General features: G+C 34.5%; 2 protein-coding genes and 1 long non-coding RNA gene across 10 annotated transcripts in view; 2 read left to right on the forward strand and 1 right to left on the reverse strand.

Annotated features, from left to right (window-relative positions):
• The window catches only part of LOC134200745 (uncharacterized), a 188368-nt gene that overhangs the window by 150621 nt on the left and 16074 nt on the right, over positions 1 to 21673 (forward strand). The window lies entirely within an intron of this gene.
• On the forward strand, positions 8563 to 13050 carry LOC732948 (transcription elongation factor B polypeptide 1). Its single transcript, NM_001046947.1, is given in 4 exon segments — positions 8563 to 8646; positions 9679 to 9760; positions 11281 to 11482; positions 12600 to 13050. Coding segments are annotated over 3 exon segments (405 nt in total). The 5' UTR covers positions 8563 to 8646; positions 9679 to 9699; the 3' UTR covers positions 12742 to 13050.
• Positions 16430 to 21673, reverse strand: part of LOC101745942 (focal adhesion kinase 1) — a 203192-nt gene continuing 197948 nt past the window's right edge. For all 8 annotated transcript variants that reach the window (XM_038018048.2, XM_038018046.2, XM_038018045.2 and 5 more), the window contains 3 exons: positions 21331 to 21548; positions 20928 to 21038; positions 16430 to 19651 (listed from right to left, as the gene is read on the reverse strand). In XM_038018048.2, coding sequence (XP_037873976.1) covers positions 19048 to 19651; positions 20928 to 21038; positions 21331 to 21548 — 933 coding nt within the window. In that variant the 3' untranslated portion in view covers positions 16430 to 19047. The remainder of the gene's footprint in view (positions 19652 to 20927; positions 21039 to 21330; positions 21549 to 21673) is intronic.

The following is a 21673-nucleotide window of genomic DNA, read 5'->3' on the forward strand; positions in this document are numbered from 1 at the left end:
ATAATTACATGAAATTCATATATCGATAATTTTTTTAAATAACCGATATTGGATTTATTTCTTAATCTTTTTTTTACGAGTACACATTATATTTTATTTTTTATGTTTTTGTTTTAGTTGTACATATTTAAATAACAATACAAGTTAAGTTTTTTTTTATTGCTTAGATGGGTGGACGATCTCACAGCCACCCTGGTGTTAAGTGGTTACTGGAGCCCACAAACATCCACAACGTAAATGCGCCACCCACCTTGAGATATAAGTTCTAAGGTCTCAAGTATAGTAACAAGTTAAAGTCCAATGGGTATGTCTTTGATGTTATTTTATGTGCTTAAAATCGATTAAAATCGATTGATTAATGATAATATTTAAAATGATTTATTTATATGTTTTTTTATATACTTAAAATGTTTACTTAATACGTACTTTTTTTCACCTCGAGACGTCGAACTGAACAGACGTGTAGTACCGATTATAATTATTATTTTTTAGTTTGAAATCTTTGTGTATTTGACTCAAATTTAATTGGACTAATTTGCGAAGATCGGTGCCTCTCGTTTCATCTTTGGTTAATCTACATTTGGAGCGGCGTCCATTTTGGATTGTGTCGGACGTCTCTTTCGATTTTGCTTGAAGTGTGAGAAGTGCGGTCAGTTTGTGAGTGATAAATTGCTTTGCTTAAACGAAATATTTATTGTTTGAAAAACAAGTGGGCTTGAGGACGGATTCGAACCATCGTCCCTCGGTGGGCGACCTCCGGTCTTACCTGTTGCGCCAAGCGAGCGATGCGCTTGCGCTTTGAACTTTTCAATCTGTACCTGCTTTGTAGTGCATTCATATGAATACTCGCTTATGCATCATACCTGTTTTTTTTTACTACTACCGACTTTGTATAGATTAGGATAAAACATTGATTATGCAGTGCCACGGATGTCTTATGGTACTAATAGAGTCTAATTGTTTGAAATGCAACAATTGTTCTTCCGAGTATTGCTATAAATGCTTGAATATTACTGTGGAATCTGCCAAGAATCTGAATCCCGCGCAACTCGCTTCACTGCGTTGCCCATACTGCCTGAATGTAACTCGACGTAAGATCATAAATAAAGACAATACTCCCTGCCGGCCTTCCCTTGTGCAAGATTGTTCGCTGGATGAAACCATGAACGCTTCTTTTAGCATTGTTTCTAATGAGACACCCCAACAATCTGACAGTTTTATTCATGGCATTACGAGCTTAAAAACTGAACCCGTTACAATGGAAAGCATTAGTAAACTTTTCGATTCCAAATTATCTTTAAATTCAGCTTTTGTCTCAAACCTGCGTTCAGCCCTAAAAAAGGATATTGAAGATATAGTGGCTGTCGAAGTAGACCATGCATTGCAGCATTTTAAAAACGAATTAACGGCCACTACTGACTTCATTACTGCTGAGCAAAGGGACTTTAAATTGGCTATAGAAGACAAAGAAAAGCGTATTAAGTTTCTGGAAGCAGCACTTCTTAAAACTCAAACTGACCTTTCCAAGCTGCAGAGTCGCACAGCTACAATAGAAAAAATTTCAAGAGATTTAAATATTGAAATTCATGAAATACCTGAGAGTAGAAATGAAAATGTTTTGGATTTGTTTAAGAGACTGTGTGAATGTCTACGAGTTGTTATTTCCGATAATGACATTCGCGCCTGCCGCAGAGTAGCCAAGATGAATACTACCTCGGTTCGGCCACGAAATATCTTGGTAACGCTGTCTTCGCCGCGACTTCGCGATCAACTACTCTCAGCTGCTACGCGGTTTAATAAATCTTCCACCAATGAAAAATTGAGTACTACTCATCTGGGTATAAATGGTGAGCGCCGTAGGATTTATTTATGTGAACATCTATCACCAGATGTGAAAGAATTGCACAGCTTGGCCAGAAAATTTTGTTTTGAGAATAAATATAAGTATGTTTGGGTTCGCTTTGGCCAAATTTATATTCGTAAGGATGAACAATCTCCGGCTTTCCATGTAAAGAATTTAGACTCGTTAAATAAGTTATCTTAAGTTAACATAATAAATACTAGACATATATTTCGTTTTCCCTTGTTATATAATAATTATGGTTAGTGTATATTATCAAAATGTTAATGGGATACGTAGTAAATTAACTCAGTTTTATATAAATGTACTAAACTCAAATTTTGATATTGTTTGCCTTACGGAAACGAATTTAAATAACAGTGTTTTTGATGGTGAAATAATAGATGATCGCTATAATGTTTATAGACGAGATCGTGCTGAAACTCACTCTAAAAAACAGGAAGGTGGTGGAGTGCTAATTGCTATTCATAAACGATTTAAAGTTATTCGTCAGAAACACTGGGATAGCGGTTTTGAAGATATTTGGATTACCGTTATGCACGAAAAAAATTGTGTTCCTAATATTAATATCTGTGTTTGTTACTTGCCTCCTGACATGAATTATAGTGATATAGATTATTTTTATTCACACTGCCAAAACATTATTTTAAACGAAGTTCCTGATGATTACTTTTTATTAGTTGGAGACTTTAATACTCCTAACATACAATGGCCATCATTAACTTCTTCATATTTCTATCGAACTACTTTAACACATATTCCAAATAAAAAGTCTGATAGTTTAATAGAACTCGTAACTACTTGTGGTCTTAAGCAAGCTAATATGATTTTAAACACAAATAAGCGTATTCTTGATCTTGTGCTTTCTAATTTGGAGACTGTTACTGTTAATGAAACAACCGAATTAAGTCTACTAGACAGATATCACCCCTCAATATTGATAAATATTCCTCAGTATAGCTTATCTAAATCTCTAAAACAAAATCCCCGCAAAAGATTAAATTTCTTCAAGTGCGACTTAAATAAAGTTAAGTATGAATTAAATTTAACAGACTGGTCTGAAATTCTAAATCATGATGATGTTAATGTATGTTGTGAAATCTTTTACAGTACATTGTTTGCAATAATCAATAAATATACCCCGGTTACTAATGTTAAACACCATAGATATCCAATCTGGTATAACAAGTCTTTAATCAAGTGCAATGAAGAGAAAAATAAGTATCACAAATTATTTAAAAAATTTAAAAATCCACGCGATTATGACGTATTCTCACTTCTCAGGAAAAGATGTAAGAGATTAGCTGTTGATTGTTACAATAACTATGTATCTTCTATTGAAAACTCACTTAATAAAAATATTAAAATCTTTTGGAGTTACGTTAACAATAGAAGAGTTTATGGATCTAACACATCTCTTCCACAGGCCATGAAGTTCGGTGAAACGATTGCAACTAGCGGATTGAGAATAAGTGAGCTTTTCTCACAATATTTTAGCTCTGTTTATGAGAAAGACACAACTGCCAACTTTTCTTATACTTTCGATGAGCACATGTACTTTAAGGATCGCATAAGTAATACGTTATCTTCTATTGTACTTGATGAGGGCGAGGTTTTTCTCAAACTTAAGCTACTTAATATTAGTAAGGGTGCTGGACCTGATCGAATACCCCCCTACTTTGTTAGGAGTTGTAGAAATGAGTTAGTTTCTCCTTTATGTAAACTTTTTAACAAATCCCTTGCTAGTGGTGTTTTCCCTAATCTATGGAAAACCGCATATATCATACCCATTCATAAAAGTGGTGATAAATCGAGATGTGAGAATTATAGACCTATAAGCATATTATCATGTTTTGCCAAAATATTTGAATCTTCAGTTTACATGTATCTTTATAATCATTTTAAACCTCTAATCTCTGAAAAGCAGCACGGGTTCTTAAAAAACAAGTCTACTATAAGCAACTTATTAGTATATAAGGATTTTCTTTGTAAATCTTTTGCTGCTGGAGGCCAGACTGATTCTGTCTATACAGACTTTTCCAAGGCTTTCGATAAAGTCAATCACCGTATTCTACTTCATAAACTAGTCTCGTACGGCATACACGGTAACTTATTTCGTTGGATCTCTTCTTACCTCAACAAGAGAAGTCAGTTGGTGGCCTTGAAGGGCTTTCTCTCGTCCCCTGTCACAGTAACATCGGGCGTACCGCAGGGCTCTAATCTCGGACCCTTGCTTTTTAATATATTTGTAAACGACTTAACTGAATATTTAGTTTGTAATCATTTATTATATGCGGATGACTTAAAAATATTTCACAATATTTCAAGTCCAGCTGACTGCTCCCTTTTGCAGCAAGACTTAGATACATTAGTTAAATGGTGTAATTCTAATCATATGTTTTTAAATAGTAGCAAATGTTTTGTTATTTCATTTACAAATAAACGAAATAAAATCATTAATAATTATTTTTTGAACAATAGTGTCTTAAATAGGTCCGTTGTCGCTAAAGATTTAGGTATTATCTTTGATGAGAAACTTTCATTCCGTTCACATTATCAATATATAACTTCTAAAGCTAATCAACTTTTAGGTTTCGTTCTCAGATCAAGCAAAGACTTCAAGAATCCTCATTCGGTATTATACTTATTTTTTTCACTTGTGAGAAGTCTCTTGGAATATGCTACACCAATATGGTCTCCGTATTATAAAGTTCATATAGATGATATTGAAAGAGTGCAGAAAAAATGTCTTAGGATATTAGCTTACCGTTTGAAACCAGGTCGAAATAATCTTAATTATGAATATAGACTAACCCAATTCAAAATTGAATCTTTATCTCTTCGTCGTAAATACTTTGACTTAGTCTATTTGTACAAAATCATACATTATATAATAAATTCAAGTGATTTAATTTCGAAAATATCTTTTAATACCAGATATACTGCGCGTAGATCACATTGCACTAATCTTTTTGCACTTGAAGTTCACAAAAATAACATCTCATACTTTAATCCCATTGTTAGAATGGCACGACATTATAATGAGTTGGCAAGTGACAACACTGATCTTGATATATTTGAGAGTAATTTTTATAAATATTGTAAATTAGTTAAACATATTCTCAAATAATTAATATTGTCCAGTTAATAATACATTAGATCTAATTTAATCAGATAGTAACTTACATATGTGTGTGAGTGTGGGTGCGTGCAGCTGTGTGTGTGTGTGTGTGTGTGTGTGTGAGTGTGAGCGTATGTGAGTATGTATACATCGTATTTAGGCATCTGTTCAGTTGTAAAAATTTTTCTGTATGCACCTGTTTTGAATTGCAATCCAGATTGTTATGTTAAACATTTAAACTTATAATTTTAGTGGTTGTAATTTGTTTTGTGCATCAATAAAAAGAAAAAAAAAAAAAAAAAAAAAAGGTTTTGAAGTTGGCAATATTTTTCCCACAAAAATAAAATTCTTGTTTTTTTCAATAGAGTTACTTTTTTTAAACTACTTATTGTAAACTGTAGTGGCGCTTATTTGGAAGAAAGTAAATGCATATTTATTTATGACAAAATTAATGCACTAAGTATTTTTTCTCTAATCTATTGTCCGCTTTGGGCCTGAAATGGGCCGTCCCCTTTGACACCAAATTTTTTTTTTACCTAATGCTCTAATACAATTTCTGTTCATGCTTGTTACAAAATGTAACGGGCTCTGTGTATGTATGATACTATGAACGCTACCTATCATTACAGTTGAAACATTTATTCATTCTTACAAAATGAGTGACCTTCAAGGGACAAATTAGTTCGTGTTTTATACATCAAACAAAAACTTTTTTAGTTAAAAATTTATCAATGTCAATGTATTGACCGCGATACCGCAATAATTACTAGTACTACTATTAATAAGTGGGTTACAGGAGACACGCACCTTACAATAAGTAAATATTTTGAAATTTGAATCCGAAGTGAATAGTCGGCAACATTACGTTGTTAAGCGAAATTTTGAGCTGGCTGGCGCGGCGACGCCAAATCATCGGTATAGTAAAAGCCAATATACAGCGCTACGTATACACACCCTCTGGCGGCACCGCTCGGCACTGCGATATGCTTTTTCAAACGTTTCTGAGGCAATTTGGTGACCATCTCAAAAATTGATATAGTAACCATAACTCCATCTACAGTTGATTGGTGTAAAAAATATTGAGAAATAAAGTGGCGACCGCATATTGGTCGCCAAATGTCGGTGGTCGCCACTTTAAATGTATTTTTGTGTTCATTGGATGCCAAAAGTGTTACAGGATATATATATATATATATATATATATATATATATATATATATATATATATATATATATATAATTATGTTATTCGGCCTGCCTATTTGTCATTTTCATTTTTGACAATTAACATGTATGAATTTTTAGCTCACGATTGTGGCATAAGCTTGGTTGTGTCCGGAAATGCTGATAGTTTCTGAAAAAATCTGGAACGGAATGCCTTCAGAAATAAAATTCCGCTATGATATCTAAATAATAGACTGAGTGTTAATTTATTGCGATAGTATCAGAACAATATTGACCGCCCTGAATGACACTATCACTGGTATAGCCTGTACCTCTTATTCGTTGTATACGGATAGTGTGGTATTAGCTACAAAAAAGGTGAACTCATTTTTTACATTAACATGGGTTTGTTATTATTTCGCATTCGATGAAAGTCTAAATCTATTTCATGTATTTCTTTCTTTCATACTATACTTCTTTTCTATGCCATACTTTGCCACAGTCAACTTTAGACAGGTATTTTATTATGTATTTTTTTTAGGTATTTAGGTAGTTTTATTATAGGCTTTGGATAGATAGGTAGGTATTAAGGTCGGTTGATGAGTCAAATCAAAAACCCTTCTACGTGTCTATTAAGGAGATGCCTACGTAAAACCCACTCATTCAGATTATCAACAATTTTATTCTCAACATTCACGATTCATGAACGAATAAGTGTGTTAACTTCATCTGTGGTTCAAACATCTAGATAAGGTGAATAGGTAGGTAAGTAGGTAGGTAGGTAATAAATCACTGAAGTAGGAAACCTATGGAAATGAAACGTCAACAAAAATTCGTGCCACTGTGACGTCATCTGGCCACAAAACATGGCGGTTTTAGTGCTGCCCAGAAGATTTTAATGTTAGTAGTGAGGGAGTTCATATAGAGTCCCATCTTTCTTTCGCCGTAAAGTCGTGTTTTATGTAATTAACATCACAGTTGAAACAATATAAATTTTATTGATTATTGATGTAGCGGCATAAACAATTCTAGCTAATTATATTATATTAGTTATTTAACACATTATAAAATATTTTTTATGTTTTTAAATATTTGGCGGTAAAAAGGTCCCGTGTCACAGACTATATTCTGTTTCCCACATCTCGTGCGTTCCGGCTTACGCATCATAAAAAGGTGCGTACTTAAACGCCACACCACCCCCCTACGGAGAAGGAGAATCCGCAGAAAAAGAGAAAAATGATCATAGGTCGAAAGGTTTGGAGAAGTGGACTCTGCGACTTGATCAGGTGGTATATTGAGGTGAAGGCCGAAGGCACGAGTGAACATGAGGGGACATAAGTAGCATCCGGTTGCGCTGGTTGAGGCACAGAAACCCGCGGTGCTGGTGCCGGAACGAGATCTACTAAAGAATGCTCGACGAAAGCTGGCTTAATTCTGTCAACACTGACCGTCACCTGTTTCCCTTTTACATCTCGTGCGTTCCGGCTTACGCATCATAAAATGGTGCGTACTTAAACGCCACAGTAGGTTTTATCGATAATCGTTTTTGGCTCATTTTATTTGAGATATTGTTGAGTATGAATTATTTGCAGAATTTATACTTTTATAGGAAGTAAGTATATTGTTATGTGTAAAGATGGTGTGATTTAGATATTATGTAAAATCTAAGAAGAGTTCGTGCTTCAATTTTGCCAAGTAAACGATATGACGATTTTTAAAATTTGCTACACTGATTTGATAAAGTTGACGTTTGCCGCAAAACATAAAGATATGGCGTAGTACAGTGCCATCTGCCCATTTCTATATAGGTATATGTAATAAATTTATGTACGGATTTTAGGTAGATAAAATGTCTAATGTCAAATCTGACATGTCAAGACCATAGATAATAAGATAATATATATATATTTAAAGACTTTTTGGCGGGAACACGAGGAGCGAAGTTCCGTGAATTGTTTTACTTTGTCTATTTAGTGTTTCGTCGGGTCTAAAGATGTAATAACGGTGATTTATTAACTGTTGAATATCTGTGAAATGTACAAATGTGGTAAAATGAAACAAAGCCACTGAACGTAGCTTATCGGGATCCTCCACAAAGCCCACTGAAAAAGTCTCAATAAATAACCACCATTTTACTGAGATTATATTTCATCCCATATCATCTTATCTCATTTCATCTCAGTTGATTCATGTCTCAAATTAATTAACTTCATTTCGCTCCATATCATTTTTCATGAAAGAGAATAGAATAACAAAGTATGGTGTGATACTTTCGCGTTTCCATTTGGTATAACGGAACTACTACTGGTACTATCAAATCTGACAGCCCGACTTTTAGTTCTGTCAAAATTCGATTCTGCTGGGTTGTTAACCTACAAAAATCAAAATTGTTCCTTTCAATATTCAGTAATATTTACTGATTATAGTATTTTCATCTTTATAGTATAAGGCTACTAATACTTCTTACCTACCTACATAAACAACTCCATATTAGCCTAAGGTATGTTTCATTCGTTGTGATAGAGATTAAATTTAAAACCTTGACACTTTAAGGCATACCTAATGCCTAAATAATTTGCCATTCAGATGGTTAAACATTTACAAACAGATGTAAATTCATAAATTGTTTTTCATTTATTTTTCATTATTGTTCGAATTAATTCTAATATATTCTGAGCTATTTTTACTGTCATGTTTTTTTCTTCCTTCGTTTTTCTTAGTTTTCGAGACTAACCTTGCCTTTGCTTGAATATGAGTTTAGTCATGTTTTAGACGTTTTAAGTCCGCTTTTTTGTATTCATGCGTTTCTTGATTTGAAATTAATTCCAATATGCTGTTTATTTCTGTGAATGTGTGCCTCTAATTAAAAGACTATACATTCTAAAAGCTTTTTATTAGTTTTATCTTTAGCAACATTTCTATATTGTATATCCTTTGTTGGAATACCTTAATTACATTAATACAAATTGTACTCTAAATAGCCATAGACATAAGTTTTTGTTTAATTGATCATCTTAATATAAAATTTATAATTATTCACAACAAACTAACAGCTTTTGTATCCTCTCTATTGATGACATGCAGGGCAACCACAAGCTGTTCATGACCTATTAATATACTTAATGTTAAACAATAAGTTTAGTAAGCTTAGTGAAATACATACTTAACAAATGCTCACTATTGACTTCCATGGTGAAGGAATAACGTTGTGTAATAAAAATCAAACCCGCAAAATTATAATTTGCACAGTTACTGATGGTAAAACCTCTGGTGAGTCCGCAAGGGGAGGTACCACCGCCCTGCCTAGTTCTGCCGTGAAGTAGTAATGCGTTTCGGTTTGAAGAGTGATACAGACGTTGTAACTAGAGACCTTAGAACTCATATCTAAAGATGGGTAGCGGCATTTACATTGTAGATGTCTATGGGCTCCGATAACCACTTAACACCAGGTGGGCTGTGAGCTCGTTCACTCACCTCTGTAATAAAAAAACCATGATATGCAGATATAATCTAAGAAATTTATTTTCTACAGCAAGAAATCCCTCAGTGGAAAATGTCCGAGCAACCTTCTGTAACTAATGTTGCTGATGAACAACATTCAGCTAGTGGATCTGGTAAGATTTGCAAACTAGTACTACTGAAATAAATTTAATATTTGTCCTTTTTGAGTGGTAACTTTATCCACAATTATAACCGTATATTATTATAATATACATTATAATATTACCATTGTTATTATAACTTTTATCTTTTATGGGTCAATATTGGTCAATTGGTTACATGATTTATATTTTCTGTGTATACGGTTCTCAATAGGAGTGCACTATTTCATTTATGAAAAAAATATCATACCGAGGGGTGAAACTTTATAGAAGAGCCGTTTTAAAGTTTAAAGTTTGGTAAAAATATCACAATAAAAAAATTATTCAGAGATATATATATATATATTTTATTGCCTTTGTAGGCAGACGAGCATACGGCTCACCTGATGGTGAGTGGTTACCGTCGCTCATGGACTTCAGCAATGCCAAGGGCAGAGCCAAGCCGCTGCCTACTGCTTAAATGGATTAAACTTACTACCGCTTAAATGGATTAAACTTAATTAAAGTTCAATTAAGAACATCATACTGTTGATGCTAATACCATATAAAACACACCTTTAATTACAAAGATAAATAAAGATATTAAGTGAAATGTCGCTTAAACTAAATAACCTCTCACCCCTTGATATATTTTAGAATAGTGACGCTTTGTGGTATCGTAATGTACAAATTTTGTTCTTAAATTTGTATTAAATAATCTGGAAAATTGGGCACCAAAACTCAAATGATAGGTGATTGTTCTTTTCAAGAAAATTTTAATGACATTTTGACAAAAATGTAGCTGTTTGTTGGCTTTGAACTCTGAAACAGTTTCTGGGTTATTGGCATAAACCTGCAGTTTCAGAAAATCCCAAAAAAATTATCCTGGTGGCTAGTTGACACGTGAATTTTTTGAGATCAGCATCAGCTATGAAATTTGAAAGTTGCCAATAACAAATATGAAAATCACCCAAAATTTAAATAGTGTATTCTTGTTGAGATGCCTATTAGTAATTAGTGAGAAAATAATGGTGGCCATTGCAAATAATTGAGGAATTACAGAATATGATAATGATAGATATAATAACAATCAATACTATTGTTTAAATTTTGATATAATTGTGACTTTTACTATTACTTTTCTACACTTTTATATTACTCAAATGATTTGATGAATTCACGGCCCACCTGACTAAGGGCTTACTGAAGCCCATAGTCAACATCGTACATTGAGATATGAGTTCTAAATTCTCAGTTTTTACAGTACAATGGCTGCCCCACCCTTCAAACCGAAACTTCATGGCAGAAATAAGTAGGGAGATGGTACCTACCTGTGTACTCACAAACGTCCTCCTACCACCAGTAATCACATTTTGATAAACAAACAAAGATACCAGCTGATTGCAGTATGAGTTGAAATGTTGTTATGTTATAATTATAATGTTGTTATGTTATAATTATAATGTTGTTATGTTATAATTATAACATAACAACATATCCGTTACGTTATAATTAGATTAAAACTCATTTTACTTTCTTAATCCCACCCTTAGGCAGTATCGGTGGTGAAGAGAAGGTGTATGGAGGATGTGAAGGTCCAGATGCTATGTATGTGAAACTGGTATCCTCTGATGGACATGAGTTCATTGTGAAGAGGGAGCATGCTCTTATATCAGGCACTATTAAGGCTATGCTCAGCGGACCGGGCCAGTTTGCTGAAAATGAAGCTAACGAGGTCAACTTTAGAGAGATACCGTATGTACTATCAAAATATTACCTTGTCAGTTTTGTGGTTAGCAGGTTCTGACTACTGTGCCATTGTCCAATGGAACACAAGAATTTAAAAAAAAAAAAACAGTCTTAAAGAATATAGACAGCTCTATGGTGATCCTGTGTGTGACTGGACGGGTGATCTTCGAGGTTGGTGCGGTACGATAACATCTCCGACCCTGGTAACAGGGCAACGCAAAGCCGCCGTCGCCCAAGACACGTCCTATCGGATACTACAGACCTACTCTCAGTGCTTTTTTTCCCTACCCAAGCTGATTGTCTTGAGAGACCATTTTTGCGTAATCCAAACAAATAGGTGAGCTCACGGGGCTCAAAACTGACGTTGCTAACACTAACCTAACCTAACCTAACACTGACCCTAGCAAGAGCATAGGCCCGACAATTATTAGTTTTGGACTGTGTGAATCCAGCAATTCATGAAGATCATCACCGTCTATCTCTTTTTTCCCTATCTAAACTGATAGCCTTGAGAGGCTATGTCAGCATAACCTAACTAGTAGGTGAGCTCACGGGGCTCAAACATGCCGGCATTGTTAACACTAACCCTAGCAAGAGCCGTGCTTAGCAGAATCTACCACCAGATCGGAAACGCGACCCAATGAGAAGATCCGGCGAGAAACTCAGTGGGCAGTGTCTGAGGGTTAATTTACTCGCCGAGCTCTTCGTCGCAAGCGACGGGTTCGACGAAAACGATGACCAGTGCTTGGGATACCTAAAAGCGCCGTTAATGGATCGCAAAGGAACACTGTTCTTTTTAAGCTAGGGCTAATGTTAGTCCTCCCAAGTTAAGCCCTGTGAGCTCACGTACTAATTCGTGCTTAGCTGGAGTAGCCCCTCGACGTTATCAGTGTTTAATTGGGGAATTAATAGGTGTTCTTTTGATATGAATGTCACTCGATTGAATATGAATGAATAACGAAGCTTACCCTGGACAATGGCTCAAACTATTGTGTAATGGTGGTCGCACATCCAGCCGAAATGCACGGATTCTTCATCACACTCCGTGTCACATCTTACAACATCAAAGTTCCTAATATCTTCTCGGAATACTTAGTAATACCTCGATTTTATTTGTCAACAGATCACACGTACTCCAAAAAGTCTGCATGTACTTCACGTACAAGGTACGCTATACCAACTCGTCTACAGAGATACCAGAGTTTCCGATCGCTCCCGAGATCGCCCTCGAAGTGTTGATGGCTGCCAACTTCCTCGACTGTTAAACGATGAATTCTAACAACGACATTGCCTCAATGCAATGAGAGATAAACCACAGATATGTCACACGATGAATTGGTAATGTAAATAGGTCTAGAGTTTAAACGGTAAATATAAATTTTGCTCTCAAATACTATTGTATTGTATTACGTGATGATTTGTTTTGTGAATGTGATCTAGATTTGTTAGTAAAGATATAAATAAAATCGAAACATTAAACTGATGATAAATGATTTTATTGAGAGAAACACAGTATCAGATATTGTCGGATGAATGCTCTTGCCAAAGACATAAAGTGCTATTATTATATAACTGTCCGGAGACATCAAGAAACTTTGGATAAGGAAAATCTTTCAACAAGCTCCGGCCAAGCTGATTCAGGTGAACGGCCTCTCTAAGTCATTATTTGTAGTTTGATAATATTTGCAACTACAAATGCATGTATCATTCTCTCGGATAACTAACTATGATATTTTTTCTTATCCTTTATAAAGTTATCTCTCATTGCATTAAGTTGTTTATTTCACGTGCAAAATTTTAACATGTTCTAATATTTGAATAATGTTAAAAGTGCAATATTACGAACACGCCTACAAATAATCTGTGTTAGTTCTAAATTGTACGTAAGTGTGCGTACGATTATTTGTTTTTATTTTTTTTCTTGCTGTCCGTTTAATTTACAATTGATTATAATATATATTGTGCTTCTACAATTATTGATGTAACAAATTTAAATTAGCTAACAGCAGTGTTCAGATAAATGAAAATAGTTTATTAAATATGTTCGCAGTGGGAAATCAAAAATAGACAGGGGGTGTGCGTGGGGGGTTATTGTTAGTATTCAAATAACAAAAGGTATTCACATTGCGTATTATTAAAATGAAAGAGATATAACAATAATTCCTGATGCACATCTACACTGTCTCTCATCTATGACATAGCTTTTTTTTTCATTGAAAGGTCTACACAAGTAAACCTTTGAAACGTGAACAACCTCAACGATATGGTTTTTATATCCTTTTTCATAACATTTAGGAGCATAAATACGTTTAATTTTAAATATTTACGAATAATTTATGGCTACATTAAAAATGAAAGTTTTACATATAACCTTAAAGTGTTTACATAACCAATACAGAATGTATGATGTAAAATAAATAATTTTAGTGTTTTTACAGTATTTCCTGAGTATTACAAATAAAATCCTTTATGTACCAAGACGGTTTACGAGTTTCTTTTGTCTTGATTATTGTAGATGACCTTTCATTAATGTAGCCATAAAGAATGCAAAAAGTAAAAGTTCATTAAAAAGGAGGGTCCTTACTTTGAAACGAATACAAACGTTAATGGGACCGCCGAATCCGAAATGAAAATAAGTTTCTAAGCTACTTAAGTTGTGTTTACAGTAAGCTAAGCACAGATACTTGTTTACTTATGATAATGTAGAGCTAAGGCAGCTGACGGACTTGTTCTCCGTATGATCGAGGATAGAACGCGTCAGCTGAACTCTAAAAAGTATGTTACATTACGTAGATAAAATTAAAAAAAACAATAAAATGATTTTAATGATTTCAAATGAAAATATTCGACGTTAGTGCAGATAAAGGAATGCCAAATGCCAATGTCAAATGTCAAAATCAGATGATGCTGGACAATAAGGCTGCTGTTAAATTTCAGATTTCCCATAAATCCCAATAAATTTAGAGAAAAGCTTAGAGGGTCACAGTAATATGTGCATTAAAACTTATGAATGTGTGCAACGTAACAGTAAAAAGGATCTCAAATGAACTGAAACTTATCAAAATGGCGTGACACTGCAGCGATATGTTCCAATAATATGATAAACATTTCGCTAAATAATTCGTTTATTTAAAAATAATCAAATTTTAATTCTGACCCGAATTAAATAATTTCCTCTAATCTGAATAAAATGAATACATCGCTGGAAATCTAGTAACGGATTTTCTAGATATTGTAGTGTTTGTATAACGATTGTCGCATTAACATTTTAAAACCAAAAACAGTGAATTATTGCTTTGTATTTTGTTTAAATAAATTATAAAAAAATGAATTCTTTTTTTGCTTTTCCCATTAAAAAAATTAAGCAGTAAACAGGATTCTAGTCCTTTAAGCCAAATATTTTTATATCTTCACCGAATTTGATTCTTTTGAAACACTCAAATGTACTATAGTATCATGTTAATTATTAAAACAGCGTAAGCTGAAGTGATTTTGACGTCGAAGGTTTCATAAGTTCTGACAATGTCGCCAGACGAGTTAAGTTTTTCTTCTTACGGAAAATTTCGTTTAGCGGGTCAGTAATTTTTGAAGTGAAAACTTCTTTAGAATCGTTGTGATTTCAAACCGGATGCAACGGAAAAAACCAAAAATGTGTAGGATGAAGCCAGCAAAGAATGAGACAGAAATATACATACTATTTAATACAGCGCCATCTGTGAGATTTTTTAATACTAACGTGGGTATGAAAGCTCTTGTAGTGAATTTTAATTTAGGATTATACGTGAAATTAAAATATCAATTCACAGAGGGCGCTACTTTACAATTATTTACTAATGACAAAATTTTACATATACTTAAGACGTTTAGGATAATTGTATTTTAATTTTGGAAGGTTTCACTTCTACCACGTGTGAATTGCACACATGTATTTTTATTTTTTTATTCGCCGTTCATGTCATAGAAAGGCGCTTTTCATTGGAGTTTGTTTTTAAAATTTATAATCCTTTTTCAATTGAACCAAACAAGACCTTTTTTTAATTTTGCAACATCGTCATTTGAAGTTTTTAATTCAACTGGGCCTAACGAAACAGATTGTTCCTTACCTTATTAATGTTCTCGCTTTTCTATAGGCCCGACAATTATTAGTTTTGGAATGTGTGAATCCAGCAATTCATGAAGATCATCACCGTCTATCTCTTTTTTCCCTATCTAAATTGATAGCCTTGAGAGGCTGTCAGCATAACCTAACAAGTAGGTGAGCTCGCGGGGCTCAAACATGCCAGCATCGTTAACACTAACTAACCCTAGCAAGAGCAGTGCTTCGCAAAATCTACCACCGGATCGGAAACGCGATCCACTGAGAAGTTCCGGCGAGAAACTCAGTGGGCTGCTGTGTCTGTAGGTTAATTTACTCGCCGAGCTCTTGTTCACAACCGACGGGTTCGACGAGAAGAGTAGGAGAGCTGATGCGTGCGACCATCAAAAACAAAAACCCCGTATCTCCGAACTTCTTAACAGCTTCTTCACTAGTGCAGATCGTGACTTCGTAACTATATAAAAAACTAGCGGCCCGCTTATTGTGGCATAACTATAATAGTTAGATATATGCTGTCGTGACTCTTTTTGTAAATAATAATGTATTCTACAAAGTCGTAGTACATTACGTTATTCTATCATCAATAGTTTTTGCAGGGCACGCGATGTAAAGAATATTTTAGGTAATTTTTTTTTACATCTTGGGTTACATTATTTGAGTTTTAGTGAGGAATCATAATTTTTTTCGAAAAAGATTATAGCCTATGTCACTCGGGAATAGTGTAGCTTCCAAGCAGTGAAAGATTTTTTCAAATCCGTTTAGTAGTTTCGGAGCCAATTCAATATAAACAAACAAACAAATCTTTCCTCTTTATAATATTAATAAGTATAGATAAGTATAAATAAAAATGCCACTGGTTTTCTTTTTTTTTTTCTTTATTTAGTTGCGTAAACAGAATCCGGTTCACCTCGGGGTACAGTCGGTTATCGCGGGCAGCTCACCACTACAACTACGGCTATCTCTTACTATATGATATACTTTGGAATGACATCCTGCTTACACTACTGACGGCTTAACAATGACTTCATAATGCCACATTTTCTTGAAATATCATTTCTGAGAAAAAGGTTATTGAAACGCCACAGATTATTTAAGCAAAATGCAGTAACGGACTATTGTTTGATCTATAAACATATTTTTGAATCATAGAGGTTATATTTTAGTGTACTCTGTATAATTAGAAAAAAAATATTATCCAAAGTAGTTTTAGGTAACGTGGCAAAAAAAAAGGTAATGTGGCATTAATCAAATTCTTTGTTTGACTCCCTCAAAAACAACATTTCGAATACAATTCAACATTTTGAAACAATGAGACACTTATGCTCTATTCATTTTGTTGGAGTATTTTCTGAGAGTAGTTAGATATTTTTTTAATTGATTGTGTTATCTCATTATCCCAAGACATCTCAAACAAAAACTATAATTATAAAATCAACTATACAAACAAAATCGTAGATTCTTTTAATAAATAAATTCTTTTTTCATTTACTATTACAAAAATTAGTCCATTTTACAAAGTAATCTCTAAAAATCTAGAAAAATCCTTGAGATCTAAACTTAAAATAGCTTTGGATAAGGTGTTCAATGTAACACATGTAACGTTATTGATAAAATTAATTTTATACATTTTTACAAAGGAAATTAGCAAATCCTGCGCATTATTAAAAGATAAATGCATAATTGTGACGTAGTATTATTATATACTTAAAGAAAGAAAATATACATTATAATGACATGTTAAATACAAAATATTAATACTTGAATAATTTCAATGTTTGTTCTGTGGCTGTTTATTGTATTCTTTAACTTATGATGTTAAAACGGTACAAAACGGTGTTACCAACACCAAAAAATGTAAAATCTGTACGAAAAATAATTATGTAATACTTACGTTTAGTGGTGCAATTATTGAGGAATGTGCATATTATATCGTGTATATCCTTATACGGTATTTTAGGTCGTTATTGGCAATATTATCACAAATCAATTTTATCCGTAGACTTTTCATTATTGAGTTATGTGAGTTGTTTACAAGAACATTCCGAACGAAATCTACAAAAAATTGAGCCGCTTTTTTTTATTGGTGTTATGAAAATGACAATGTTTATGTAGACAAAATCTCCAAAATCATATTTTAACAAAAAAAAAAACACAGTAGACAGACAATGGTTTCTTTAAATATTCGAACAAGTGTGACTGAATCCAACCGCTCACGATTAAAAGAGATAAATATTTGGTATATAAGTACGAAAGAAATTTTGAAAGATTCTATACTAGCCGACAACATTGATATAAAGAGAAAAATAAAAGTCCATATCGACGCTTCAAAGGCAAACGTGACTAAGCGACAATGAACTTTACAGTAGACTAATTTAAAGTTGAAATACCTGAACACAAAATTTATTTTAACGAATCTAGCTAGTAGCTGTAGGATTGAAATGATTTTAACAGACCTAGAATTTTTTTTTTTTTTGCGCATCGAATTTGGTTATTGCCTGTCATTTATGTACAAAGCAGTTATTGTCGCTTAGTCACTTTTGCCTTTCAAGCGTCGATATTATCATATCATACACGAAACACGATAAGTTAATTTGAAGCACAACAATAGCGATGATATGTTAATTTCACTAAAACGATTTTAACACATTATTAAAAGTGTTCAATATTTTTTTCAATAATGGCTTTACGATTCACAGTACTTGTTGAAGGTAACGTCTTCCTCAACCGGTTTCATGAATTTGAACCGTATTACTTGCGTATTAAAGCTATTAGAAAAAAAATATTGTTAATCTAACTATTAAAATTTTATGTATGTGTGAATAAACTTTTCAATGAAATGTAATATCGTCTTCTCGCATTAAAACTGTATAATCTCAAAACTTACTAATTTTACAGGAGAGTGTTTTAAAGGTTTATGTACATGTAATATTTTTAATATTAATTATATTTGCAACATTTATTTTTTATTAGTTACCAGTTACATTATCTGTCTTTTAAAGTAAGTTAAAATTATGTATTCATTTTCTTAATAGTTGTCAAAACATAGATAATAAATAAAAAACAAAAAAACAAAACTACGCTCTTTTGACAGTATTTATGAGAAAAAATACTGATGATACCAAATGTTTACTCATATTAACTCAATTTCGAATATTTTTGGAAATTGTACAATTTTAATACCAAAAGGCGATATGTGGTAGGAAATAATATGACGTATTTTTTTTTTTCGATAAAGAATATTGTATGCCTTGAATAGCGAAGTAGCATGAAGTAAAAGCGGCAAATTATTATTTTAATTCATTAATTAATAGAAAATGTTACGGTTCCTGAGCCGTATGTTCCTGTAACTACTAGACTAGTCCATTCTAACATCGCACTCTATGTCATAGCCTTAAAAAAATGATGTAAAGCTGTCGAAACTCCACGCGGAGTAAAAATCTACTACAAAAGCGGCTTCGTTTAAAGCTGGCAACATTCACCCCTGATCGCTGTGCCCGACGTTCTGATCGACGGCCATCTTTTTGCTGACGGAGTACAGGGGCGGCGTATCGAGTCTGCCGCTTATCGCCTGGACTCGACTCCTCACCGTCTCCGTGGACGTCGCGTCGATCCTGGAATCGTCGACCGACGCGGAGTGGTGCAGCGGGACGACTTCAGTGTTGCCATATATGTGCTGATCTCTGACGTTCCCATACAAATTGTAGTTATGGATGAGGGCGGAAACTCTATTGGACGTGGCGGGGAGACTGCTGTGCTCTTTGGGCACGTGCTCGGTGACGACTATCTGACTGGTGGTGACGGGCTGGTTGATTTTAAAGTCCGGCTTCGGGGGAGGGATCTCCTCTTCTTGCACGGACGATTGATTACTGAGTATCGGGTTTTGCGGTGTGAAGGTGACGCTCTGGGCCGCGTACACTTGGTTCTGCGACGTGAGGGTCTGGTTCTGGGGCTGCGGGGACGGCTGCTCGGCGAGGGCGGCGCGCCAGTCGATGTTGGGCAGTCGGTCTCTGATGCAGTCCACCACGTCGAGGAGGTTCTTTGCGTCCATCGCCAGCACGTGGGCGGCTGCAAGCATGCTCCTGAAATAGACAGATAATCGTCGATTTAAAAAAAATATCAATAAAACTAAAAACCGTAACACATGTTGCGTCTTTTCGCATTAAAACTGTACTGTACAATTTCAAAAAATATTCGAAATTGAGTTAATATGCGGAATCATTTAGTATCATCACCAGTATTTTTCTAATAAATACTGTCAAAAGAGCGTAGTTTAGTTTTAGTTTTTTTTTTTTTATTTATCTATATTTTGACTACTATTAACAAAATTAATATATAATTTTATCTTTCTTTAAAAGACAGATAATGTAACTAGTAAAAAAATAAAAATAAATGTTGCAAAGATGATTAATATTAAAAATACTAGCTGACCCGGCAGACTTCGTAGTGCCTCAATCGATAAATAAAAGACGTAAAAGGAATCCGTCCGACGGGGGACACAACAAAGGGAAAACAAAATTGTTATTTTCATTTAATTCCGAGCATTTTCATATTTATTTACCTTTTAAACCTTCTCTGGACTTACACAAATAATTCAAGACCAAAATCAGCCAATCGGTCCAGCCGTCCTCGAGTTTTAGCGAGACTAACGAACAGCAATTCATTCTTATATATAGAGATAGATAGATTACAATATGTTACTTAAACCTTTAAAACACTCTCCTGCAAAATTAGTAAGTTTTGAGATTATCTATATATTAATACGTGAAGCAAAAACTTTGTATCCCTTTTTACGAAAATTGCGCGGACGGAGGTGTATGAAAGTTTCCACACTTATAGAGAATATAGAGAAGAAGTGCACAATGCTAATATATTTTATAAATAATGCATAAAAGATACATTAAATCAATAAAGAAAACATTACACACTACCATGTATTTGACACAACACATATATATAAATATACTCTTTTTTTATTGTCAATTGTCAAACTTTTGTTAGTGTATAAAGTCTGTCGTCAAATTGAGAATAGATGAAAACTGTTTGTCTTTATTATTATTTATGTATAGTGTAGTTTTAGTGAAATCTGTGATAATATTATATAAGTACAATAGTATTTGACAATAGAACCATAATAATGTATAAACATAAAATTTCAATTGATTAAAGTCGAATTCCGCCTTCTGCGGGACCACTAGTACAGTTTTAATGCAAGAAGACGATGTATTGTGTGTCGAAGTCTAAGTCCGATTATCTATCCCTTTCTTCTAAAAAGAAAGAAGTAAAAACGTGTTCACTCAAAAGGAACCAGTCCCCACTTCGGGTCTGCTGCAGCGCCACACGGCACCTCATACGTACTTGGTGTACTCATGGTGCAGCGTGGTGTCGTGGTACTGGATGGCGAGACGCATGGCCTCCACCAGCGCCGCCATGTCCTTGCTCAGGACCTGATGGGCCATTTCGACCTCTCTGCAATACGCATCGATTAAAGTGAACGTGGGTTTATGAATTATTGAACCGATCTCAAAAAAACATGTTATCAATTCGGCTGCTATTTTATGTGCGTTACCTTAGTCATATTCTAGAAGGAACTATTTCGATGACTCCTTTTTTTATTGATAAACTGGTGTGTTATCGTTAAATTTAAATGTTATCAAGATTTTATTAGCACTTTTCTTACTGCTTAATAACACAGTTAATTGAGTTGGTTCTGTAGCGAAAAGTTGGTATGTCGTGAGAGAGACAAATAATAGTAAGGTACCTCTGCGCGGCGGGCGGGTACAGCCCCACGAGCAGGTCCACGGTGCCGCACAGCGTCCTCAGCTCCGCGCCCACGTGGCGCACGGCCCCCAGCACGGCGCCCGGCCCCCCGCCGCCCGGCCCCCCCGGCCCCCCGGCGCCCCCCGCCGCCAGCCGCATCACGCCGCGCACCACGCCCGTCGTCGCCACGTACACGGGGTCCTCGCTTTTGCGGGAGCGCTGCGACGACCACACACGCTGGTATTGTTATTGCGACTCATATGTATAAATATATCTATCGACGCTTGAAAGGCAAACGTGACTAAGCGACAATAACTACTTTGTATATAAATGATAGGCAATAA

This window comes from Bombyx mori, chromosome 20, assembly GCF_030269925.1.
Source record: "Bombyx mori chromosome 20, ASM3026992v2".
Lineage (NCBI taxonomy): Eukaryota > Metazoa > Arthropoda > Insecta > Lepidoptera > Bombycidae > Bombyx > Bombyx mori.